This window comes from Accipiter gentilis, chromosome 6 (genome assembly GCF_929443795.1).
Source record: "Accipiter gentilis chromosome 6, bAccGen1.1, whole genome shotgun sequence".
Taxonomy (NCBI): domain Eukaryota; kingdom Metazoa; phylum Chordata; class Aves; order Accipitriformes; family Accipitridae; genus Astur; species Astur gentilis.
In genome coordinates, this window is record NC_064885.1 from 33,046,759 (window position 1) to 33,073,885 (window position 27,127).

The 27,127-nt window shown below is 37.9% G+C and overlaps 1 protein-coding gene across 2 annotated transcripts in view; it reads left to right on the forward strand.

The window, feature by feature from the left end:
* ARMC9 (armadillo repeat containing 9) overlaps window positions 1–27,127 on the forward strand; it is a 70,650-nt gene that overhangs the window by 12,668 nt on the left and 30,855 nt on the right. Inside the window, exons 8-17 of one of the 2 annotated variants that reach the window (XM_049803606.1) lie at window positions 2,181–2,338; window positions 4,198–4,296; window positions 11,925–11,960; window positions 19,406–19,440; window positions 20,616–20,727; window positions 21,648–21,740; window positions 23,023–23,113; window positions 24,013–24,136; window positions 26,066–26,205; window positions 27,026–27,102. In XM_049803606.1, the coding sequence (XP_049659563.1) occupies window positions 2,181–2,338; window positions 4,198–4,296; window positions 11,925–11,960; window positions 19,406–19,440; window positions 20,616–20,727; window positions 21,648–21,740; window positions 23,023–23,113; window positions 24,013–24,136; window positions 26,066–26,205; window positions 27,026–27,102 (965 nt within the window). The remainder of the gene's footprint in view (window positions 1–2,180; window positions 2,339–4,197; window positions 4,297–11,924; window positions 11,961–19,405; window positions 19,441–20,615; window positions 20,728–21,647; window positions 21,741–23,022; window positions 23,114–24,012; window positions 24,137–26,065; window positions 26,206–27,025; window positions 27,103–27,127) is intronic. The other variant, XM_049803607.1, reaches the window with a different exon arrangement.

Consider the following 27,127-nt stretch of genomic DNA (forward strand, 5'->3'; position numbering starts at 1 on the left):
AACTTCCTGAAAGTAAAAATAAGTTGTTCTCCCATCTACTGCTTTTAATATAAATGGGATAAAAGCAGCCTATTTCAGAAACCCTAAAATCCATAAGATGTGACAAGTTTTTAAAGCAATTTCCAACATCTGAATTCATAGAGCTATCTAATGACTTTGACCTTTTTCATTTGTAATGAAAGCTTTACAAACAGTTCTGTTTGAAATTTTCCTGGCAGTTTTGCATCTCTTACGTCCATGTGTTTATTGCTTTTTGAAGTGTTTTGTTGGATGTTTTTTGGCAGATACTTGTCCATGATTAGTACATTGCTACCTGCAATATAACTAGATGGCCATTGTAAAAGATGATTTGTGAAGGTCTACCAGATAAGCCATGGTGCTAATACCGCACTTCCATTCCCCATTTTTCCCTCTGCTGAAGATTACCACCCCTATGCCAGCTGCTGTGGGGCAGCAGAGGTTCAAGCCTGAGTTCAGAGAGCAGGGGAGAAAATGGCAAGGGACAGTTTTTTTAATAACTACACCTAAATTCTCCAGAGCTTGTTTATCATAGCTGCATGCTTCTATGTTACAGTAACTTGTGACCTACATCTTTATGGAAAGAGATAGTGAATCATGAAAGAGGATAATGGTTTCCTCAAAGATCGTGGGCAAAGTCTGTTCAAAGCCAGGAATAGGAACTAGTTTTTCTAGTTTCCAATTTTGCATCTTAGCTACTTTGTTTTTCTTCCTTTTGGGTCTATTTGGACCTAAACTGTGTCAAATTGGGCTGTTTGGAATGCTCTACTCTAACCCCAGAATTTTTTAAACTCTGTAGTCAAGCTGATTCCTGCCCATTATTTAACAGAAAGTCCTATGGTAGATACTCAGTCTGTTTGCAGATGGGTGCAATGCCATTTTCACAACACTAGACCAATACTGGCTTCTCACCAAACTAATTTAAAACATAATGTTCTAGCAAAATACATAAACATCAGCAGTAACAATAGAATTATTGTGCCTTCCTTCATATTTTTGTCCACTGTGGCAGATATTTTGTGCACTCCATATTTTGTGCACTGCAGTACACAGCTCCAGATTCTATGCCTGACTTCCATGTAGAATGGTAATTTGGCTAGCTCTGAGACTGGGCTGGAGGATACAGATTTTGGTGCTTAGTTTGCTTCTTTTGTCTCTAATTGAACCCAAAGGAACAAAATGTATCAGGAATGTAACTGGGGTTTTTAATTTTTTTTTTTTTAATTTAGACAGATAAAAGAAAAACTGGAGTTATTTTCAGGAACTGAAGGTACTAAAAGTAACTCATAGCTTACTATCAACTAGTAAATGATGGAATCACCTGAAAAATTTTGTGAAGAAGTAGAGAATTCCCTGCAACTTCGAAGAATTCAATGAATATTTCAATAGCAGATGAGGAACTGGATAACTTGATTGTTGTTTAGGGTTTTTTTTCTATGAGTTGTACCATTTTCCTTAAAAGATAGCATACTTAGTATTTACTTTAAAATAAGCAAAGCACTACATAACCTAAATATCAGTGGTCTTTTTCTATAAATTAACTGGAGAAAACACCCAGCCTCACAGTGTAATCTGACAAACACTGGCATGAATCTCTGGGTACTGTTGTTCTCCTGTTTTGTTGTTTTATCTTTGAAGTGGCTGCCTGACCTTTCCGGTTGCTCGGTGTGATAATAGTTTTTACCCACTGTTACTTTAGTGAGTGTAGAAGATAGTGCATGAATCTCATCTGCAGATAGCAAGTTCAATTAACCAAGTCTGAGCTGCATTTTGTCATATATTTTTCTGATTCTATGTCCACAGACTTGTTTTGTCTCTGATAGAACGGAACTTCTTGTATTAACACACCTTTAAAACAGTATCTTCTTTACAAAAGTATTCAGTGATGTTTACTGTCTAATAGTTGTATTGCTGCTGTAACTGTGAAGCAATTGTTTCTTTGGGCAATTAAGGTAAAATAAATACTTGTAGCTGTTGCAATGATGTAAAATCACACTAGTAGCATGGAATCATCCTTGCAGTGAAATTCCACCCCTTGGATAAAAGTAATTCCACAGCAGCAGTTGAAGTTGTCCCTTAAGAGCAGTAAAAATGCTTGTGGGTTCTTTTGTCCTTTTGGTTAAAAAAGTGATGTTATTTCTTTTTTGTTACTCTCTTGACAGAAATGTTGCAACATCTTCATCAACAGTTAGTGGAATCTGAGCACAGGACCATGACCTACCTGAAACGATTTAACAAAATGCAGGTGGACTACCATAATCTCATTGGAGTCACTGCAGAGCTGGTGGATTCCTTGGAGGCCACGGTCAGTGGCAAGATGGTAAGGGATGACTCAAATGTGTGCTTGCTTCCCCACCCCCCAGAAAATGGAGAGACAATGCCACTAAAATGTGAATTAAGCTTTGGTAGTGATGGGCATTTCTGTAAGTACTGTGTCTCTTTACTGATGAAACACAGCACTTTGGATGGAGTGTTCTTCTGTTGCCCCTGTGTACTAGGATAAAGGTAGTGCAGAAGATGGGTTGAATTGTGCTGGCTCAGAAATCTTGAAGAAACTATCACCATCTCACAAGACATCTCAGATCTCTTGTGAGAGGCATTTCTGTGATTACTAACTGCAATCCAGCCCATCAGAGGTGGTTGTACATTTAAAACTGCTGCCAGGTCTGTTTTAAGTTACGCTGTGGTGGAAACAATCTTCTCATCCAAAATTTTGTTGAGGAAGAACTTTGCTCTCTGTTCTGCTAAGCTGAACTTGTTAATTTAATTGGTAGAGGGAATTGGGGTAGGAGTGAATGAGTTATTCACTGTGTGAAATGAGTCACATGTATGTGACTGGAGAAGGTACAACTTTCTTATGGGTATTTTTTTATACAAAGATGATTTTATGCTTTATTTTTTGTGCCATCTTATCTGCAAGCATGCTTCTCTGCTATAATTTCTGTATAATCTGAAGATTGTTCTTATGTCAGATGTTAGTGGCCTCTAGATGCTTTTAAAGGAGCTGTGAATTGTTAGCAGAGAGAATGACCTAGAAGTTCCTGCGCTGCCTGCTGAGAAGTCAGTATGTACCTTCCTCCTGTCATCAGCGTGAACATCTTGTAGTTTGTTACTCTGCATCTGCGATCACTGTTTGCTCACATCATTACTGCAGGGAAGAATTTACCTTTAGGTGTGGATTTTGGTTTACAGCAGATTAGGAAAGGTATCTGCTCACATGAACTTCGATAACAATAAGAAACACATAGTCGTTCATTTGCTGCCTCACATTCCACACTTCAGTGCTCTGCAAGGTGATATGCTCTTACCTTTTGTGGTGGAGGAATCAGGCACTGGTTATCTTTTGTTATGGATGCTCGTTTAATTTCCTTTGTAAGCGTTGGGCTGGGCAGTCATTTGATCCTTCCCAAGTGTGTCCAGCTGAGGGTGCTCTTTCATTATGAATCTTGGTTTCTGTCATTTCTGAATCCAAAGTGGAGTTGGGTACTGAATAAAATCATGTTGAAGTTACAGCATTCTGAATTTGAAGGGTTTTGTTGTCTTGCTGTAGGTCTGAGAATATCAGAAGTGTCCCCATTTGCGTTTCTATAATCTTAGTCCTCTCGCCTCTATTCTGGGAAGCTAATAACTGTTCTGAAATTAAGCAGTTCTATTGTGGTATAGATTTCCCAAAACAAAAAAATCCTAAACGCCCTGAGATGTTTTGCATTGAAACACAAAGTGTTGTACTGTGTAATTCATATTTATTCTCCCTGCTGCACAAGAGTGTCGTGTAAGTTCTGCTCTTTAGCTAGACAACACATCAGCATATCATTGTTTAAGTCTAAAGCACAAAACTGCTTCATACTTACTGTTGGACAACTTACCTTTTGATTGAGGAAAATCTGTATGCAAACCTACATGTGACAAATTCTGTTTTTCTTCTAGACTTTCTGAAAGTGTTCAGCATTAGTCTTGTGAATAGCATAACTATTCCCAGATGAAAAGAGTTTACAGTTTTCTTTATTTCTAAACAGAACTGCAGTTGCAGTATATACCTTGTGCTTACATTGATGAGTCTCAGGTGTGTGATTTCTTGCTGTCTTAGAAAACAAAATAACCTTTAATATAAAAACACTTGTCTGGTAGAAAGTGTAACTTTTATATAATCCTGTTCTCTTTATGTTTACTAATTTTTAGATCACACCAGAGTATCTTCAAAGTGTTTGTGTTCGCTTGTTTAGCAATCAGATGAGACAAAGTGTAGCACATAGTATTGACTTCACAAGGCCTGGAACTGTAAGTATTAATGTTTGGGGTTTTTTACAGTAACTATCTCAAAAGACAATACCAGTTAAGCTGTATATTGAACAATGAATGTGAGATAGTAAAGGCAAAGCATAATGTGTCCTAAGCATGTATAAGAATATGGTAATACATAAGGTTTTGTTGATCTCAAATGCTGGTGAATGACACGGTTACACAGTTATAGCTGTGTAAGTATGGTTAATTCTGTTATGATAACAGTAAGCTGTGTATCTGTTAAAATGCTAACCGAATGTTTAAAAAAAAAAAAAAACCAAAACCAAAAAAACCCAAACCCCTAAAACTGTGGTTTGATAGCACATCTTAGCCAATTTAGCTAGAAAGGGGTGGTGGTGTTGCTCAGCTCTGGACATATGCTCTGTTCCTTTGTGCTGTCAATGATGCTCCTATAACCCTAGAGTCTATTGGCTTAGCCATCTAAAGGAGAAGCATCAGACAAGATCATGAGAACAAATGGGGAAAAGAGGAGAAAGGGAGGACTTCCCTTTTTTGTAAGAGCTAGTTGATAGATGGGTAGTTAGACGATACACCTAAGCCACCTTGTTGATTTACATGATGGGCTTTAACCCTATATGTAAGGATCTTTGATCTTATTGATAAGCAGCTCAGGATCCCTATGTTTTTTAACTTCCCGCTTCACCAGCCTCTTGTTCCTTTTCAGATGCCTGCAGTATACCTAGCTGCTTCTACCCATTAATGTTCTGCTCAATCTCTTCTGCCTAAATGGAGACGGAGCGCTTTTTTAACCCCAGCAGCAGAATCAGCTGATGATAGTTTTTAGTATCTGTGAAACTGTGCCTGGGGGTGTGAAATTTTAAATTACTTAAAGATAGTGTAAGAGCTGTTCGGTGGTACAATCTTTTTTAATACCTAGCTTGTTCAAATTTTTCAAATAAGTATTAACATTAAAGCTGCATTAACACATTTTAATATTAAAATATTGTGTGCTACTGCTTTACAAAGACAAGCCAAAGTTGTAAACTGTGCTTATTGTTTTTGCTGTGGCAGACATTCATGCATACTTAACTTTGTAGTAGGAGAACTTTGTGAAGTGTCAAAGGAAAAGCAGAAGAAAATAAGATTCTTGCTCCTTATTCTAGCCAAGGCTTTTAATAACAATGACGCTATTGGTACATTTTGTTCCTCTTGAAAATCTGTTACAGAAAGATGAGGAGATAATAAAATGTTCCCTTTTCTATGTGCTAATATTTTCAGAGATAAACAGTATTCCTTATTGCTCTTCAAGCTGTTTAAATGCCCTGATGTCCCTGTCAGTGGTCAGAACTCCTTTCTCTGACTTCCTGTGTATTTAGGAGGTGCACTCTTAGCAGCTTTTGGAGGCTGGATATCCCAGGGTTTCAGGAAGGAACAAGGATCTCTGTCTGCTACCTCAACATTAGGGTCTGTCTGTAACTCCTCTCTCCTCAGATTTACACCTTGTCCATGGTGCATGATTATGCCACATCCCACTCCATAATGTACCCACCTCCCCCTGCATTTTTCTTCTAACCAACAATTTTCAGGGGTCTTCCCTCTTTCCCTGCTAGTGGCTTTTCAAGATAATGCTTTATGTACCCCAGTAGTCCTCTGCATTTTTGCCATATGACGTTGGGGTTGTGTGTGTCTCCCAGGTCCCCTTCCCTGTACTGAGATCATCCATTCTGTATGGCCACGTGCCCTCTTCTATCTGTTCCTGCCCTCTACTTGCATCAAGGCTTCTCTTTTTCTCCTGTGCTTTCAAGGTGCTCCATCTGCCCAGGGTTTCACTCTTACTGTTTCTTTTCTTTCTATCTCAGGTTGATCCTCTGATCTCTTGAACCCTTTTGGGAAGGGGGCAGAGGGAAGAGTGTCATCCTTGTGCAAGATGCTGAATTGTTTTTTTTATCCACTCTGCAGAGAGTGCAGAAGTGGCTGAAGCTGTGTCTTCACTGATAAAATCTGGGTGGATTATTGCTAGACTGCGTATGTCTTTCTGCACCCTTATCACATGCTGTTTTAGCATAAACATCTGTCCTTGCATGGTTTAGCCTTTAGGTATAGGCATCTGTTTCCTTCTCTATGAAAAAAAGACTTAAGAGTTGTAAGAACAATAAGTGATCTTTGAAGAAGTGTGTAAGCAGCAGTGTATAAGCACAGTATTTCAGCCAGAATCTCTGTCACTACAGGTTTTTAAGAACAAGGTAGACAAATGGTTACCATTTACCAGGAATGTTTGATGCTTGGCTGCTCCTCCAGGACAGATTAGGTGACCGCTCAAAATCTCTTGCAGCCATACTTCTTCTGTTTCCTTCTACTAAAAAAAAGATGCTCAACTGTGAAATGATTGATGATCTTATGCATCATGTTTATTTACTCCTGCTTCTCTAAAAGTGTCTCTAAAAGCATTTCTGCTCTGGAAGTGTCTTTGCCGTTATACTTATGCCACTATGGCCACTTTAGCACAGTCTCCAGCTATGTAGATAGGTCAGAGAAAGAGGATTTGGTGGTGGTGGATTTTTTTCCCTCCTGGAAGTAATTTTTGCCTCCCTTCTGTCCCAAATTAGCCAGGTTAAGCTGAGTAAGGCTGTGTTCTTCTGGCACAGTTGTATTAATTTTTATACTAGGCTTTACGTGTGTAACTATTTCTGTGTGACTTTATTGCTCCTTTATCCACACTATTGAGGTAGTTGCTGTGCCAGCTAAGTTCTCTAGTGAAGGACCAGGATAGCTACAGCACTGAGACTGTTTAGATTAAGGGTTTCTCAACTGGTTTAGGTCACTCCTTGACAGTGAGTTTATAGTAGCTACTGTGGTTGAAATCTAAGGTTGTTTACACAAGCAGACCCACACACTCAGGCTGTCTGAGGCATTAGCCAAGCTTTGGAGGGTTAATCACAGTCTTTGCTTGTAGACCTTCACTGCATCATAACCAGGTTTCCTTATGTTACCCTTTTGTCCACGCTTGATTGATCATGTTTTCTTGTTTGTTTCCCATGTAGAGAGTTCTGGTTTTATACATGAATAGCAAACATGTAGAAACACAAATAAGTGTAAGAAGAAAAAAACTCCATATATACCCCATCTTCAAGAAGAAAAATGAAACTTGTTATTCATTATCCCAAAATACTTCTAAACACTCCCTGACCTTGTTTATTCAGGAAGCCAGATGAGATGGCCGAAAAAAACAAATGCTCCATTTGCCACTAGGCTACTAAGGCATCCCATTACTTTTCCTTCAAGGATTCAAAATACCTCATTGTAATACACTTAGATGTTATTGTTCTATTCTTAAATGGTTTCAGGTTTTCACATAAGTTTTGGAATAAAGCTGGAGGCATCATGACCCAGACTAAGTAGTAGCATGAGTTTGCAGCATCTGTCCTGGATTTGTGTTGGAAGGTCCCTTCACTTTTTGCTCATAACTAATTACAGACACTAGAGTGTGGTCTTTCCAGCTATTCCATTTCACAAAACTCCTGCTGCTGTAAGGAACAGTCACCTGTATAATTGCAAAGGGAAGAGACTAGCAGAGGAGCAGCTCCTTTGCTCATCCTCACCATTACGGCACTGTGTAGGCAAGATAAGCGAGAGGTTTAAAAAAAAAAAAAAAAAAGGTCAATGTCTAAAGAGTTTTGGCAGGCATTAAATATGGTGGTTGGTTTGTTCTATTTTTTTCCCCACTTCACCTTGAGTATTCAGGATTTGACCCTGTCTCACTGACATCACCAATGTCAGGACCAGACCCTTAAATAAATTAGTTTTGGCAGATCAATATCTCTAAATAGATGAGCAGAAAAGAAAATCATTAGCAAGGAAATTACTTTTTTGTTTTACTGACATGCAGCCTTAAATTTCTACCACTTTTACATGGGGGATGAGTGGATGTACATGACATAGTTTGGAAGAAGGAGGTGCTTGAGTTCAGTCATCTATACTGTCACAAGTCAGGGGACAGTCCAGGTTTGGGAGTGGGTTACAAGAGCAGAAAATGCTAAAGCTGCATCATTCTCGGAGATGTTTACTTGAGCTCTACAGTATATTTTGGTAAATCAGCTACGCTACGCTAGTAGTTTTAAGTTATGCTGGGAAGGAGAACTGCACCAGTGTTGTAACCAAAATGAAGTATTGCCCAAGCTAATTAAAGATTATACCCTTGGTGGCATTATTTGTATGCAAACTTGATTTTGTTCCCAGTGCATTGTACTCTGAGCTCAATTTTTAATGTCAGGAAAGTAGTATTGTGTAATGTAAAGCCTTGAGGTCTCAGGCTTTGAAATTACAATAAAGGTAGTGTGCTGTTATTGTACAAACATCAGCTTCCTGGTTTGCCCCCCATGCCATGGCTGAAGGCCTGTCTTTTTATACTAGAAGAAATTCACATTGGGAGGACAAATCCCAGAACAAGTCTTTCTTACTGAACTGGCTTTAGGACCTGAGGCAATGACATCTCTTAACCAAAAGACTTTCGCAGTGTAATCATACCCATGAAATCTTACTTAGCAATGGCTTCTAGTGTTGGCTGTTGCTTTGTTCTCTCCAGTAAGCTGGCTTGAATCTCATTCTTTTGTGGAGCAACTTCATGCCTCTTGCCAGGTCTGTGACCTCTTGGGTCAGCTTGTGAGCCTGATCTACAATCCATTAACACCATGCATCTGCTGCATGTAGTGGGAGAGAGGCCACACTACTGTGTTACAGTTGGGAGATGTTTCCAAGGCTTCTCTAAAGCCCTGTTCTACCATAAGGCTTTTTTTCTAGCTGCAGTTGAATGTTATCGTCATCTTCCATCATGTAATTTGACATGTGTGGTCCTGAATTGGGAGATAAGAAACCCGAGAGAATTGTCAGAGCAAAAGGTCTGGATCTAAGAACAGGAGGTCAGAGCACCAGCTCTGACAAGCTGAGGAAACATTCATTTGAAGATTTAATCAAATTCCTGACTTTCTAATGTTCGTTTGGACAGGGAACTGATGTGGGTAATGGTAAATTTGAAAAGAATAGTTTTAAATACAGTGATCTATCATAGTCCCTTATGTCTTTAATACTCTTTGAGTTTACTTCAGCTTTACTTTTTTTTAACTTTTTTTTTTTCTTACTATTAGTGATTTGTCTGGTGGGTAAGAAGCATGGATTGTAGTTTTTTGATGCCTGCAATTTTCTGTTTACACATATCATGAAGCCAAGAGGATTCTGGCTGTTTATTGCTGAAGCATTGTACATTCACTCCCCATCAAAAGTTGGCATAGGGTCAAGTCTTAAACAAATATATTTTCAGATTCAAGTAAGATGTATGCCTTCCTGGAATTTCTTGGATTAGGGATAATGTAGTAAGATTCTCTAACCTTTGGATTAAAGGGAAAACAGGAACTGCTTCTTCAGATGCATGGTTTCTGTCAATAGTCAAGATGTGTGTTAACCACTGGAGAATCTTTCTGTGACTAGAAAGCTGTATAGTTCTTTGCATATGTTGCTCCTGTGTCATGGAATAGAATAAATGCCCATTATGTTTTTACTGCTATTCAGTCTGATTACATTTACCTGTAGATACAATTAGGTGAATTAATGTCCCTTGCAAGTTTTAGGTTTCTTTTGGCACAACTCTTGAAGCTGTGGAAAAATTATTATTTTTTTAGTTCTGTCACTGGACAAAAGCACCAGCTCTTCTGTAAAGTTCCTATAAAAGGAAGTTACAAACTGTAAATGAGGATTTTTTTTCATTTTCTGGGATAGCTGTAAAGACTAGTGTTGGCTAATCTTTTTCTTGTGCTCTGTGCTTTTTTCCTCAAACACGCTTTTTACTGCAAATGCAAACATGCCATCAAGCTGCAATAGTTGGTGGCAGGTATTCTGTTTCTTACTCATGAAACAGTTTTCTGCACCAAGAGATCACATAAAACCTAGGAGACAGTCTAGTAGAAGCGTTTTGTTTTGGTTTTTTTTTTAATCACTCTGAACCATTCGGAGTGGATTCACCAAGCATTACGTTGATATATGCTCTTTCATTTAAAAGTAATATGCACGTTACAGCAAACGGCATCTACTCTAAGCAAGCCTTTCTTAGGATGAAATGTATCAGTCTTCTTCATCGCTGTCCATGGGATGATTCTTGTATGTTACCACTCATATATGGTAAGGAAGAAACAAACCTACCTCTTTATGTAAGCAAAGAGGTGGTTTTTTTCTGCTGATATGGCATATGATGCCTTTTTCACAGGTTGCTGCAGGTGATACAACTAACTGCAGCAACTTGGGCAGGTTTTTTTGTTTGCATAAATTCCTCATCTCTAAAGGTAAGGTGTTGCCATCAGTAGGGGTTTGCAGAAACTTTTCCTGTTATTGTCCTCAAATCACAGAATAGACTAGGTTGGAAGGGACCTTGAAAGGTTGCCTGGTCCAACCTTTTGTGGTTTCTTTTAATTCACTGGCTCAGGTCATGTGTATGTTGAAATGTCTTCTCGTCATGATACAGGTTATCTCCTGGTTTCTTTTGCTCACTTACTGGTCTCTATTGATGTTGTCCTTTGTCTTGAATTTAATTTTAAAATGTCTTCGCCACAAACTGTCTATATGTTTGTATAGCACTGTGAAAGTTAAAATACTTGTTCACATAAGGGAATTCAGAGTGTAATGGTAATAAAAAGAATAATGTCAGATTTTTAAAATGGTTAAAGAATAGAAAGAACTTTATTTTCTGCTCACAGTGAAGAGTGGCAAGTTTCTTATACCTTCTATATAAGGCTGTATATATCCGTTAAACAGGAACCTGCTAAATACAGTGTTTATGTGCTTATTCATCTGCACAAATATGTCCTCTAAAGTAAATATTGGCAGGTTTGCACAAAAATACTAGAAGCAGAATAATTAATGTTGGTCTTATTGTGTTGAACTGTGTACTTTTATTTTGAATTAAGACTCTTCTTCTTAGATACAAAGCTGTTCTAAGTGAAATATTTTAGTCTAATTAAAGAGAACATGGCATATTTTGTACCAAACTACTCAAACCATTAATTATCACCATTTTTTATTTTAGTAACTAAATCTTAGGTTTCCTTCCAGAGACTTTTTCTTAATTTATCCTTGGAGCCTTTTGGGATGAGGAATTGATAACATTGCTCAAACACCTTAAATTGTCTCTCTCAGCTTTCGTTATGTGCTGGTGAGAAACTCCAATCAAAGCAAGTATGGAGAATACTTCCATCTGCTGTCTCAGAAGCTGAGGTCTTCTGATCGATATCATGTTCATTGGTATCTCTCTTAGCTGCTTCGGTGTAGTGAACTATAGAAGTAGTATATACACATAAATGTGTCAGTGCTTGGTATGTAGCTATTCAAGCTGACAGTTATAATGGAATAATGTGCAGACTAGATATGTTTGCTAGGTGTTGAAAGGGGAACTTGTAAATATATCATAAGAGAGACACATTGATTTCAGTCCTAAAAAATACTTGTATGTGGATTGACAGAAGGTGCTTATACATTTCTTTCCAAAGCTAATAGTCTGTTAATTTTTAGCTAATTTTGATTTGTTGGGTTTTTTTAGAACTGTGCATTTCTCTGTGATTTATTTCTGTTAACTTATTTTTTTAATCTTCTTTATTTTAATGTGTGCCTGTTTGCCTATAAAGGGATATTACTCTATGAGCCCTTGTGATGACGGATATGTAAGTGTCTATATCTTTATATCCTTTCACATTGCCTGCTCAGTCTATCACAGTCTATATTTCTCTTCATTTCACAATGTATAACAATTTTCTGTGCATTTTAACTTGTCATGACATTAACTCGTATGGTTTATGAAGAGCCAAAAAATGTGCAAGGCCTGGAATTTCTGCATGGAGAACAGAAGTTCTGAGTAATCTTATGGCTTCATAATATGCATAACGCAGCATGTCAACAAAAGAGCAGCATTGTCCATAAATTTGACGTTAAACACAGCTTCTTACAGCATGCAGAAAGCAATTGTTTCTTCCACATGAACATCAGTGTATATATCATACAATGTCTCTGAAGTGTGCCAACACCAGCTGATCCCACAACACCTTTGACAAAGCAAATAAGTATTATTGCTTAAGATAATACAGCAAAATGAATTGTGCTCCCCAGAGGTATGTCATATTTTACATATTTGTATTTTTAATTTCTAAAGTGAAACTTTATTTCTGTAGTAAAGACTATAAAATTCTTGCATACAATTAAAATGGGTCTTCTTTCACTGAAAACTGAAAAAGCAAAACAGTGTTCTGTGTACTGCCTGTGACTTCTGTAACCCAGATGGAAGTTTGTATTCTGGCATTATTACAAGTACACCATAAGTATCTAATTTTGCCCATCGTCAGTGCATTCTTTGAAAAGAGAGGAAATGAGTCTACTTCTATGTAACTCTGTATGTAATCCATTCATAAAAGTGATTGACACCAATCCTGAAAAATGTTGGTCAGTATTCTACTTTAAAATAATCCATATTTATGTTTTTATCACTTTCTTTGTGTGAAACAAATTTCATCTTTCAAGAAAAACCACCTCTTTTTTTTTTCTTTTTTTTTCTTTTTTTTCTCTCTTTTTTTTTTTCTTTTTCAAATGTATTTGTCACCTGGAATTACAGTAACCCCTGTGGGCACTTAACTTCCTGCCTAAAACAACATTTTGTTTTGAGAAATAGTCATAGAATTCTTGAATGCAAGGGACTATTTCTTTCATGCTTCTTTTTATCTTGATGTAGAGATTACTATCCACATTCACCTGTGTTAAAAAATCACCTGTATCAATCAACCTGTTCCTGTTGATGATGTGAATGGTCATAATGGACACCTTTTGCTTGATGCTTAGTATTTTGTTCCCTCTCATAATGGTCTGTTTTGAGATTGAGTAAAAGTTGATTATAAATGAGAAGTTATAAATTCAATGATCTTTGCTAAGAGAAGTTTTGCCCTTATATAGGTAGTTTTAGTTAAAAGTAACTTTATACGATGTAGAATGTAATAACATACAATGCAGAGCTGTTTATAAGATTTTTGTAAAGCTATCTAATTCTGAGCTATTTCTTGAATTCATAGATAGATTTCAGCCTCCCTTCACTGTTTATATACAGTATCTTATACTGTTTTCTGACATTTTTGTCTTGTCATTGCATTATCACATAGTATTACAGTGTGACTTTATGTACACTTCAGATGTCTTAGAGAATCTGTTTTATATGGCAAGTGGAAAGTTTTCACAACAGGATATCTCTAGTATAAGTAAGGAAAAAAACAATTAAAAACACTTGCAGATCTTCTTACAAAGTAAATTTGCATAGCCCCAGTAGATCTGCCAGGTTACGCAAGCTCGAAGTCTAATCTGTCATAGGCTGCATGTAGCAGGCTTGTTGTCATTAGCATATAACAAATGAGCTCAACATAAATTTTTGAGTTCTAATGATATGTACAAATTTGCTCAAACTTTGGTTTTACTCTTCACATATCACGTATCTTTGATTATTAATTCTGAATCTGCATTGAATTTACACTGAGTTCTTATAGCACATTTTCAGAGTGGTAACAGAGGACAGAATCTGGCTTTCAGCTTTAGCCTTCAGCATATTGTGAATATATACATCAAATAGCAAAGTGGAGTTGGTTTGAATACAGGGCTACAGTATTTGATAAAATCAATTGTGGTTTTGGCTTGCACATGAAATGCATCTGTTTTCTTTTATAAATATTGATTTTTTTTATTTTTTTTTCCCCCTTTGAACTTCTTTGTTTTATTCCATGCTGTTCGTATTCATGCCTCGCTTTGTTCAAAAATGAAGGGCTGCCATCTGTGGCTAGTCTGCATCGTGACAGAATTACTTGTCTTAATATGGCACCTGGTTTGGCTTTGGCAAGAACCAACACAAACATAAGTCATACCCCATGATCCTACCAGAATAAGCTGTGCTTGGGCTGTTGTTTTCTTGTGTTTTTTTTCTTTTCCTTTCCTTAAGACACCTGGTTTCTGCATGTGTTTCAATTATGACATATGATTCTGTCTCAAGATAGGTTTTGCATGAAAATTATTTTCTTCAAGATTAAGTCTGTGAATGTTGGGAGTCATGTATTACAGATGAGTCATGTATGTCCCATGTTCTTCACTTCCTGTCATTCACTGGCAATTTGAGGAATACTGTTACTCAAAAGGTTGAATTAGTATTTAACCTGTTCCAGGAAAGGTAAGATTGGGGAAAGGGCTTGGGAAAAAATGCTGAGGAAATAAATGCTTTTTAACCTAAGAAAACTAGTAGTAAAGAGAAGCTATGTAAACTTGGCTGATTGAGGCATCATCTGGTGGTTGACATGATGTATGTGTAATGAGGAAGTTATCTGTCAGCAGTGCCTTTAACTCTGCCTTTCTGTCTGTGGCCTTGGATTCATCACCTGGAGATGAAGATCATAAGGTTTCTATTAACCTTATAAGAATATGAAGAATTTACTTTCTGTAGAGAGTGCTTTGAGGGCTCTGAATGCACAGTGCTGATGGCTTTACTTTCTCTTGTCCAGTTATTTAAAAGCAGCTGTTATAAAGAAGTCCCAACTTTCCAGCATCCAAATACTCTCTCTCAAAACCACAGTACAGTTGGAGTTTTTGCACTATTGCCACAGAAACAAGAAGATATCAGAGTTCAGCTGTTTAGATTTGAGAACGAACACCAGGAAAGAGAAGAACGGATCTGTGAGGATCAAAAAACCAAAAGGCTGGTGGGCTCTGTTCTGCCCACTTCCAGGCTTCAGTATTAACCTTTTCTTCAGTTAAATGTATCCCTTTATTCCTAAGAATAATTTTAAAGGGCTTCATGCTTTTACATGTATCTGCAACATAGAAGTCCATTTTTTAAAAGCATATAGCTACAGTTTTCCAAAGAACTTAAAAGTTTTTTTATTAATTTGGTGGTAGGCAGGTTTTTGTTCCCAAGAATCTATTGCTTTTGCTTTCCCTGGTACTGACGTGTTGAGAGGGGTGGAGGCTGGTTCCACTGGCACTCCCGCCAGAAGTAATGCATGTGGAAGGTTGGCTTTGGATCTGCTGTGTACAGAGATAATGGTGAAGGCAATGACCTTTTTCCACCGGCTAGATTATATGTCTTAAATGAAGTAAGTGTGCTGACGTAAGTAAGCCCAAGAGCTGATTTGTAGGATGCAGCTCTATTTAAGGTGTGGCTTTCCTTTTGTTAAGGCTAATGCGCAAATCAAGAACTAGAGCTTAAGACAGCTTTTTGGGGCTAGGTTATGTAAAGATATTTAACTTGGTAAATATCCTGAGATTGGGACAACTCGGGTTCTGTACCAAAGAGGAGAAACGGAAATAGACAAACAAATACTACCTAGTGAAATGCAAAAGGAGGTGCTGAGGTGGAACTGTATTTGCTCTGGTGGGCTGCCTGCTAGGGAATTGCTAATGTGCATTTACCCTTCCCTGCTTGTGTGGGGCAGGGCACTTTGTAAGGTGGAAAAGAGCACTCTGCTTAAGGATTAAGAATATTAAACCAAGTTAAAATGAAGTGTTAGGATGGGTCTGTATTTCGCCCTCTTAATTAGAAATGTTTATTTGAAGGAAGCCATGAAATTTTCAGCAGAGTTTGGGTCATATTTCCCAGGCTTATTTTCCACCCGAGTCCATAACCCAGCGGTTCCTATTCCCAAGAGTGCTGCTTCCAACTGGTCAAATCTGCCAGCATTGAAATGAGGCGTGGAGCTTGGTACAAACCAATTATGGCTCATTGGGGGTATCGGCTCGAGCTCTGTGCTGGGACAGGCACCCCTTGATGCTGCTGCAGGAGGTGGCGAAAGCAGCCAAGGAATGGGTGCAGAGGTGGTGCCAGCCAAACTGGCAGTAGTCTGGGACTGAGAGCTGAAGAGGCCATGGCATGAGGAGGAGAAAGGCTGGCAGGGTAGCGGGATTCTGAGGGTCTGGGGTACTGCATGTCTTTCCTCTTTAAAAACGAGGATAAAAAGATGAAAAGTTGAGAATCTATGGCAAGAGGTAGCCTGGATGATAAATTGAATGATCAGCACTTGGTGGTACTGTATTTGGATCACTTGTTGGAAAACTAAACTGACTGAAATTCTCTTCAGACCCATTTAGCAATAGATGGAGAGTGTGCGATGCTGTCGCTCAGCATGCTGTGTGGCTGTGTGCTTCACAGGGTGACTCAACTGTCTGACCTAAAGTAGTGCAGACCCTGAAATTGTAGCCCTGTGAGCCACAGGAGAGCTGCTGCGTTGCATAACTGCCAAAAAATGCCCAGAAATATAATTCTCTAGCAATATTTTACTGCAGTCCTTGTTCTCATAAATTGTATTATAAAATAGAGGCCTAAATAAATTCCAAAACAGGAAAATACTAGTACCGGAGTTGTTACTGTACTGTATCAGCTGTTGTTAACTTATTTTGCAGAATTATTCTGTCATAATCAAACACTAAATCTGCTGGTTTTCTGTTTGTGGTAGTTGTGTGATGAGCATTTGATTGTTTAATTGCAAAATAATTTTTAGCTCTTGCACACTGCCATTCATTAGTAGATCTCAAAAACCAGCTTATTCAAGAGATTGATGCCTGTGTCTGCTTTCCAGATGCGAAAAATCAAGGTCCAGAGATGTGAAATGACATATTTAAATTCTGTCTGCAGTTGGTAGCTGAATCGGGGCTAGAAGCATATCCCCTGAGACCCAAGCCAGTGTCTTACTCAGTGTGCCATACTGGAGGGTACAGATTAGCTTATGACTAATTGCAATCATGTAGATGAAGATGAAGAAAGGAAATCTCTGCCTGTAACATGGTGGCATTCTTTCTGCTTATCAGTGTTGCTGACCATAGTCAGATTCAGAAATGAAGGTGCAGTGAAGGGCAAACTAACCCTGAAAAACTTTTCCTGTTTCTGTTTTGCCTCATTGAACCTGACGTAGTATGAACTGTATCCTTACTGCTTTCCCAGAAACACCAAAAGCCTGAGAGCGCTTCCTTCCTCCTGTGCAGGTTCTAGACTGATGAACTTGGGTCTGATCAGAAAAGCGAGCACTGGACAAGAAGGCTCTCCATCTTGGTCACCCAGCCCACAGAGCTCCAGTATAGGGTCTGCCTCACTGTGTGGTGCCTTTTTGGTGCAGGAAGACTGCAGAGCCAAATCATACTAAATGCTTGGCTGTGCTCCATCTGCCAGCTTAAAAAGTAATTTGGGAATTAATAGGACTTTGTCCTGCTTGATCTGACTGATTTTTTTTAAATCTGAACTTTTTTTCCGGTTGAAGTTTCTGGAGTTTGAAATGTATAAAGGCTTGCAAAATCTTACACTTGCCAAAAAAGTTTTATTTGTATGGACGGGTGATGCATGTGTCTTTACCAATTATATATCCTTTAGTTAGATTTTGGTTGGAGCACATGTTTTTCTTTCTAAGGCAGCAAAGAACTGATGGGTAAAAAGGACTCTGCTGAGAAGCAGAGAGCTTTTATGTACATCTATTTACTCTAAGTGACCTGCTCTATTACTTTTTTCAATACGGTTCTTCTCATCATCAAGGGCTCCCTCATTTCTTTTGCTTTAACATACTATAGTCACTTTCTTCCCCATTTCCTTTAACGGAGAAGGGTGCTGAGGAAGGCAATGAAAATGATCTGTGATTTCATTGTGCACTCGGGTACAAGATGATAGCTTTTTACTGGGAAAATAAGTTTTGTTTAAACAGAAGTTAGCTTTTGTTATTTATCAAAAATGTTAAGGAAAATTAATACAAATAAACGTGGGGAAAACAGTTTAGGAAGATATGATACTTTGAAAGACTTTTGTATTGTGTAAAATAAACCATGATTTGAGAACTGCTGTCAAGACAGGTTAATTTTGAAGTGTATGACCTGTTAATTGTCTATTGTGTACAAGTCATTCATTGACTTAATATAAAATGCTTTCCAATGTGCGTATAAGCTTATTTCACATCTAAGAGAGCAGTTCCTTGTATTACAAAGGATACCCATGAGGTAGTGTGTTCAAGAATATTTCAGCTGGTGTAATTCAATATTCTCTATGGTATTTCATGCTTTTTGTCTCCTCAGTCCCTCAGTTTTAAATCTGACAATAGACATTGTTTATATAGCTCCCACTGAAAGAGGCTAGGTTAGAAGAAAAGACCAGTTTTAAAGGCATAAGTGGTAATGAGAGATTTTTTTAGAAAGTGAATAGGGAGATCAACACAAAGAGACGACACTGAATATTCTGCGAATATGGCATGTAGTTGACATCAGAATGCATGATATGAAGCACTCTTATGCCAGAATTGCTGCTGCTTGGCTCACCTACAAGTAGCTCTAGCACAAAATATTTACTGAAGCAGACAACTTTTATATGGAACTTTTATATGATGTTGATGTTTTTAAGTTTTTACTTGTTCAGCAGTGGTGCCTGCATATGCTCTGTGTCGCACTGCATCAGAGAGGAAATATTCAGGCTTAAATACAACTTATCCTAGGCCAAACCACTGAGAAATGGCATGCTGTTCCATATTGGGTTTTATTCATACTAGAATACCTAGTCTTTTCTTCACATAGTAGTAGTTATATATAGGGATATACATTAGTAGCAACAGGCACTCTGATAACATTAGTGTCGAAACAAAGAATTCCAGCAAATTTGAATGCAGTAATACATGCTAGGCCTCCAGTGAAATATTACTGCAACTTTAAGGTACAAAAATTTTTGAAGTCAATAAATGTGTTTAGCAAGTTTTTCATCTTCCTCAGTGGGCTTTGGATGGTAGTTTCTACTCACTTTTTTCCCTTTATATGTTTTTTAAAAAAAAAATGCTTCAAGTGTAGGTAATTTTTGGTGTAATAAGTGTAGGTAGTGTATGGCAGTGAAGATAACATAGCCAGATCATAACAAAGGAGGTTTTTACCTGTGAAACACTTTAAGGGAAAAGAAAGATAAACTCTGAAGTCCTCTCCTTTAGCTGTGCTTTTATTTTTCAACATGGGTGCTATAGGAAAAGAACTGTAGAACCTCAGTGAAAGAATACACTGTGGACCTCATAAGTAACACTGTTGGTGTGAAATTTGGACTAATCTGTTGTGATTTCTTTTTTTCTTTATTTTTCTGATGCAGGCTTCCACGATGTTAAGAGCATCTTTAGCCCCTGTGTAAGTATTTATTGCTGAGCTTCATTTGTATCTGTAGAGAAGAAGAGGGGTTTGTAAACTGAAGTGCACTGCCAGTTGTCTGCAAATAGGAATCACTCATCTTCTGTGTGCTTCCTCTGATCTCAGTGAATGCTGTATGCAAATATTGTGTGATCTGTATTCTTCTGTTGAGCAAGTTCAGTAACATCCTAATTTCAGCAGGATGTTGCTAATCCAGTAAATCTGTCACTGCACACCTGTGAGTTGTTGCTGTATTTTCTTTACTGTTTCCGCACATTACAGTCCTGTTGTTGTAATTGGTTTGCTTCTCACAAAACCAGGAAAAGGAGGGGAATTGGTAATGTGGATTTTTGGGTGCTTCAAGTTTAATTTTTTTGTGACTGACTTAAGTTTTGGCTTATAAGATCGAACAGAGATGATATATCTGAGGTGAAGGTTTTATTACATTTTTGAGAAACTGTTTTGATCCTTCTGTTGTTTACAAGAAAATTAAAGGGACAATTATATATATAATTTGTTTTGATAGGATAGGAAGATAGGAGTAAAAATTTCTTAGTTGAATATATTTAAATATTAAAGCATTGACAGGAATAATTTTGTTAAGGGAAACTTCTATTGCAGTGTTAAAACTCAAAGAAGCAGGATAGTACTGGTGCACGGGAAGTGATCCTGTATTAAGTCTTATGTTAAACCAGCGTAGTCCAGCCTGTAAAAATCCATTCAGCCTGCCTCCTTTGCCTTGGAGAAGACACTTCTGTGTGCGTGAGGGCTTAAAGGTAAAGCTAGAGCTGCAGCTTATTATTGTGTCTGTTTATAACCATATGCTAAGAGCCACAAGTTGCTGCCCCCATGCTCTTGTGGCCAACAGAGGGCAAAAAAGGAAGGTACTGTACTGTTCTGTGCCACTAAAAAGCTCAGATCATCAATTGGCTAGTTGTCAGCGTTTAGTGTCTGCAAGTTATGATGGTAAATGAGCTGCATGCATGGTGAAAAAATAAATCCAAGTTTAAAAAGTCTGTTGTTCTGATATGGTAATAAAAGTAACAGAGGTGTAAAAACGTGGAAGCTCTTTTTCTGAAGCAGACTTCCTTTTTTGGCTCTTCTCATCTCAGTAACATCAGCTGCACTGAATAAGGAGAGAGTTTTGATGATTGCCTTTCCCATTTCCATTGTAGGAAGATGCAGGATGTGCCATTGTTGCCCTCTTTGGATTATGAGAAGCTGAAGAAAGATTTGATTACAGGGAATGATCGTCTCAAGGCCTTCTTGCTGCAGGCTCTGCGATGGGTAAGGGAGAGGGCCTTTGTAGAAATAAAGAAATAGGTCCCTTCTGGAGGGATCCAGAACTAAAATCCATTTTGCAAGGAAGATGAATGTTCTGGTGATCACTTCAGCATTATAGGCAACTTCTCTCTTTGTCAATGAAGCTTGCCAAGACTCTTGAGATGATGAAGAAAGCCCAGGCAGTAGGTATCTGTTTGTAGTAGTGTCCTCCTCATCTGAAGAAAGCCAGATAGGAATTACTGGGATCTTCAGTGGAAGTAATTTCTGATGTGTTTTCAAAGAAATTATTGTTGTTGTTGTTGTTTTAGGCAGTTCCTTTTTCCATGTATTGCCCTGTTTTAGATTTATATAAATATTGCTGTATCCAAGAAATACCTGGCTCTAATCACCAGTTTTCCTTTATAATCAAGGTATTCTACAAGAGCCTACCTTTTGGTTGACTCGGATCATGTAATGATATTTCGGAAAAATTAAAGGTGACAACAGGAAGTTACATTTTCCTGCTGAAAAGGAAGCTGATGTGTTCAAAGTGACAGACGTGAAAGATGATAATAGTGGAATTCTGATCAAGCTTCAGTGTCCATTTTCACATTAAAAAAACATCCGTTGGGTCTGACCAGTGGTTCTTCTAGCCCAGTACTCTGTCTCAGATGTTTTAGAAAAGCACCACATCTGTGGCTATTAGAGGGCTTTTTAACTTTATGGGAAGTAATGCTGTATCCTTCCTGTATGGACGGTGATGACAGCTCCCAAGTAACAGTTCATTTCATCTCTTTCCCTTAGATCACTGAGCTTTAATTCCTCCTTCCCATAAAAAGAGGTTTCTCAGCTATGGGGTATCAGCACCTTTAAGATCTTCAATGGTCATCAATTCACATTACCGTTTATTTATTTGACTGGTTTATGTATGTTGTTTATTTTAGCGCTTGACAACATCATATCCTGGGGAACAGAGAGACACTGTCCTGCAAGCCTACATCAGTAATGACCTCCTAGACTGCCACAGCAGCTGTCAGGTCAGCTGGAAAGAGTTTTCCCCCAACTTCTATGTGATATTGCTCATTTGCTTCTATAAAGTGCTGCTCAGAAAAATTTATCAGATTCTGGAGGGGGAAAAAAAAGTAGTAGTAGTGCCAAAATCATGTGACACATTTAACTTCTGCATCCCAGTCTTTAAATGTGATGGACAAAGCTTTGTGTTATAAGAGCTTTCAGTGTATATACAGTTCTTGTCTACAAGTGGAAGTTTGTCACCTCTCCTGGTGCTTGATGTCCGTGAGTTTAGCAGAAGGCTACTGAGCCCCTTAGGAGTTAGCTCTTGCGTATCAGATGCTATGTCTCTTTTTGAGTGATTATGTATTATTAGATAATACTTTCAATCCATTTCACTGATCTAGGATAAGAACTAAGTTAGGACTTCAGTCTCAGTACCTCTATAGAATATCTGTTTATGCACTTGTAATAACATGTTCAACAGTATTTCCGTGAATTTGGAATAGATTGTTACCTGTCTTTAGAAAGGGGAATTGCTGGTATGTTGATTTTGAAAGGTTGCTTCAGTCACTGATAATCCGATACTATTGCTAACAAAAGCACAACATTTTTTCATTTGTAGTAGTGAATTTTGTACATAGTTGAGTTACCCAGTTGTTTGAAGCAGTGGGCCTACTTGTTATGTTGTGGCTCGCATTGTTATTGCAACAGTAACTTCACTAGAAAAGTTAAAGGATTATTAAATCAATGATCTGATTTTCTCCCTGTAAATTTCTGTAAGAGGAAAGTTATGTGTAAGTAATGCCTGAAGTAAAACAGATTAAAAATAGTTTTGCAATGTGGTGTTCTTGGTAAGTTACTGAGCTGTTTTCCCACACTCTTAGTTGTCAAACAAAAGCATTTCTTTTCAGGTAACATTACTGCATTTCAGTTCATCAACAAAATTAACAGATTTTTTTTTTTTGTCACTGACTTAATTTTAGGTATCAGTTTTAACTAATAACTGTGTTGGTTCATTGTAATTCTCACCCTACACCATGGAGCTTAATGGTGTTATAACAGACTGAGCTGAAGAGCTCTGATTTGCTTATATTTTTTTAATTTTCCATCTCTCTTAGCCTCCTGCCAATAAAAAAAGGAAACTAGGAAATTTTAAATCATATTGACATTGTTTAAGATATCGATATGCATTCAAAGGTGGTTTGCTGTGAAAATTTAATGAAGCTTTTAAAACATTGTGGAAGACTAACTTTGGTTTTTTTCCTGCTTTGGTGAGTTTTTATTAATGTTTGTTTTCTTCTTCAGAGGAGTGTCCTCAAATTATTGCATTCTAAGAGTGAGGTAGTCAGACAGTATATGGCAAGGCTCATCAATGCTTTTGCTTCACTGGCAGAAGGTAAGAGATCTGCTGCAAAAAAAAGACAGCATTTTCATATAAGGCTGGCTTATAGGTACTTCACAAATGCATGTCACTGCATGTGGGAATTTAGAGCCTTATTTGCACTCTTTTTCTAGGGCTTCACTGTATTTTGTTACATGCATTCAAAACAGTTTTTCAGTACCTGGAAAGCTTTCCTTTTGACACTGTAGATTCAGTATTTCTAATTTCTTTTGATGATTTGTGGTCCATGTGGGAACTCACCCAGGTGCTACCTTTAATACAGCCTTCAATCTCTTCATGAGGGTTTAAAAAAAAAAAAGGAAGAAGAAAAATCCCCATTAATTAAGGGTCCTGTAGGCAGACCTGCTACCAGGCTATGCAACAGTAATTAGTACAGCTGCTCTTGCATCTTCCTGGTCCTCACCTGAATAAATCTTTGTGCATCACTGCTGTTTGGTTGCATATATATGCAGCTTTGTATCTCTGCCTGTCCCAAATTAGCCCTTGGTTTGGTGCTACTTAAGGAGCTAACAACTATTGCTAGGAACTGAAATCCCATTTGAAGTCAATAGCAGTAGGACACCTGACTTTCCTGAGCTCTTTGGACATATCTGCTCTTTTCCTAGAGTATACAAAACTGTGATAGATCAGAAAGCATGTACTGAAAGAGGAATAGTGAATTCTGTGTGGTACTAACTTGGCAAGTGGGGGCCTCTAATGCCCCAAGTGGCTGGATTGAATGCAACTGGTTTGCTAGACAACTCATTTGTGCAGGTTTGTTTGGGTCTTGGCACAAGATTGTGGCTTGTCAAGAAGGAACTGAGGTCAATCCTGCTTACTTTTTCAAGGAGAAGGCACTTTTCTGTCATAAGCTGGTATCTCAGCATCTGTTCTTTCATCGCTTTTTGCACCAGGTCGTGTCTACCTTTCTCAGAACCCAACATTGCTGCGAATGCTGGAGGAGAGACTGAAAGCTGGAGACAAGGATTCCCTTACATGGGAGAATGTTCTGGGGGCTCTGCAGAAATTCAGCCTCAGGTGATGAAAGCACAGCACGCAGTGGTGACAGCAGGAGAGGAAATGCAGGCTAGTTAGGCTCTGTTCAGGGAAGAAAGAAGAGCACTTGGTTTTCCCATAACAATCATCAGAACCTCTGATGACTGATGAAAACAGTGTTATTTATTATGGAGGAGAACTCGGTTTTGCTGACTGAATTAACCTGACTTCCTACCAGCTGTCAAGACTCAAGTAAATGTATATCTGCCATAGCCTTGTGTGCTTTATATATATTCCTTAATTGAACAGAGTGAAAATCTTAATGTAGAAAGTTCTGAAAATCCTACATAGAAAAAAAAATAAAAAGAGCTGCATTACATTCCAAAGCATAAGGTTTTCATCATCCTTTCTGCAAATATTTTTCAGGGATTTCATCCTTATCCTGTTGATCCTCTTTCCTGGAGCTGACTATGCATGGCCTGTCTTGTTCTTTACTTTTGCATTAGCAGTCTGACTCAAATGCCCACCACAAAAGAAATACCATGCAGAAGCAGTAAAGGCCATGATGTTGCTTCCATTTAACAAATAAATGTGATCTAGGAACTCTGTTTTCAGGAGGAATATTCAGCCCTGAATAGTTAACTAAATGTAAGGAGGTAGATGGATGTGTTTAGGTCTTGTTATTTTCATTCATGTTTCTTCTAAATTAAGACTGCAAGTGTTGGGGGTTATTTTATTTGTTTGTTTGGGCATGTTGAAGAATGAGGGCTGCTTTCGGACTTGGCTTATTTAGAACTTGTTTGGATGAAACACATGTAGATGTGCTTTGGGTAAAAATCTGGACTGCTTCCTGACATGATACCTTATACATATTTGAGATGAAAGAGAATAAATCTTCATACCTTACTGCTTGAAATCCTAAACCCATCTTAGAGAAAATGATTTTTCTATTAAAGCACTTGTTGATAGTACAAGTTAGCTTGAATTTTGGGGCCTAGGCACTAAGCTACTGAAAATCTGAAAGTTTTTTTTACTCTCTGGAAGGTAACGGTTAATATTACAGTAGGTTAATTCCAGACACTGGATGTGAGAGACTTTTTTTTAATGTGTGGTCAGATGCTCCCTTGTTTTGTTCAGTTCATGCCACAGACCTACTGAAAGATCCAGGACTGAGTAAGTGTATGAGCTTTCAGGAGTAATCCAAATCCCAAGTACTAAGACCAGGAAAATATTTGTTTGATCTTTGTAATTTAGATTTACTGCCCATTGGAAATAATGTGATTAAAAATGGTGTTCTTCAGTAAGACCTTTCTACATGTATATACTTCTTTTTTGTATTGTAAAGCAAGGAATTTCTGTTTTAGGAGCTCACAGTTGACCACCTGGCACTTTATTCTGTATACTCTTTGAGGGCAGCTGCAGACTGCGTTAAAAGAATATGTGATTTAAGAATCTCTAGAGAAAAGAGCAAATAAATTTAAGCAAAAAATCTCATTTGTCATATCAACAGTAAAAGTGTGCTATAATGCTATGGCTACCTATGGCAGAAGAAGCAATTAATTTGTTTTATGGGTCTGTTGTATGTAGCTGGCTTTTTTTACCAATTGTAAGACAATTGAAAATGCAATATTAGGTGGAGTTAGAAACCTAAGAAAAGAGTAAAAAAACTTACCTCAGCAGTTTGCAGATTTGAAAAAACAAAACAAAACACAAAGAAACCAAACCCACTCAACAACATTTTAGCCTTCTAAACCTATAGGAATCTGCATCTTCAATTTCTTCAGGCTTTAACTCCTCAGTTTAATTGATTCTGCCAAAATGGGTAGTTTTGGGGTTTTTTTTTGTTGGCAGGCTAGTGTATAGCAGGTAGATGAAACAGGGTTTTAATGTGCTTATATTAGCTATAAGTATATTTAAAAGCTATTTATGATGTGGTCTGATTTTTGTGGGCTTTTTGTTTTATAATCCTAGGCGTGCACTGCAGTCGGCAATGATCAAAGATGGGCTCATTTTCTGGCTGGTTGATGTTCTAACAGATACAGATTGCCTGTCTGATTACACGCTGGAGTATTCTGTTGCCTTGCTCATGAATCTTTGTCTGCGGAGTGCAGGTGTCTTACATTTTGAATTACAACCTTATTCCAAAAAACAGATAGGGAAAACTGAATCCTTTTCTCTGATATACCTGGATTCTTTCACGTGACTATAATTAGTAGCAGGTACTTGCATAACCAGAGATATTTGAGTGTTCTAACCAATGCTTTTGAGCAGATCTCTTTCCCAAGAGTCCCAAACTATGGAGGTTAGCTTGACCAAAATCTAAAGAATTAAGAAAACAGTTAATCAATGGAAGCCTCTAAGATTTGATTATTTTTTCATATCCATATGTGAGGACTGCCATTCCTATGTTCCAGGCCCACTTTTCAAAGGACACTTTTTACTTGTGTGGGAGATTTGTGTGCATAAAAGGAAGTCAGAACTGAGTTGATCAGTAATGGCAAGGGAGCTTAACCTTCACCTTGTGGAGTGAAATACTTGCATGCTTTGTTTCTACAACACAGAGCTTCCCCCCTCCCCAGAAAATAAGGTCCTGTCAATGTCCCAAGAGACTTAAAAGAAGCTTAAAGTAAGTTTCCTTTTAAAAAGGAAAGTAAGGTAGGGGTGAAAAATTGACTGCTTGCCAGAAGCAAAATAATGTCTTTGTTAAAGTTTTAAAAATGCCTTTCTGTTGCATCCTGTCCAAGATTACAACTGTATAAATCCAGAGTAACTCCACTGATTTCAGCTCAGTTATGTTGAGCAGCATTTGGCAGGGACAAGGAACAGTATTGCTCTGTGTAAATTATATTTCGTACTAATTTTAAGAAGTAAGCAGCTCACTGATCTGTTACATTTTTTTTTTAAGCATATTTATGTTTGCTTCCTTTGCAGGGAAGAAAATGTGTGCAAGGATCGCAAACCATGTGCTCAGAGTCCTCTCTGATCTTCTTGGCCACGAGAATCATGAGGTATTTGTACAGCAAACTTTGGGTT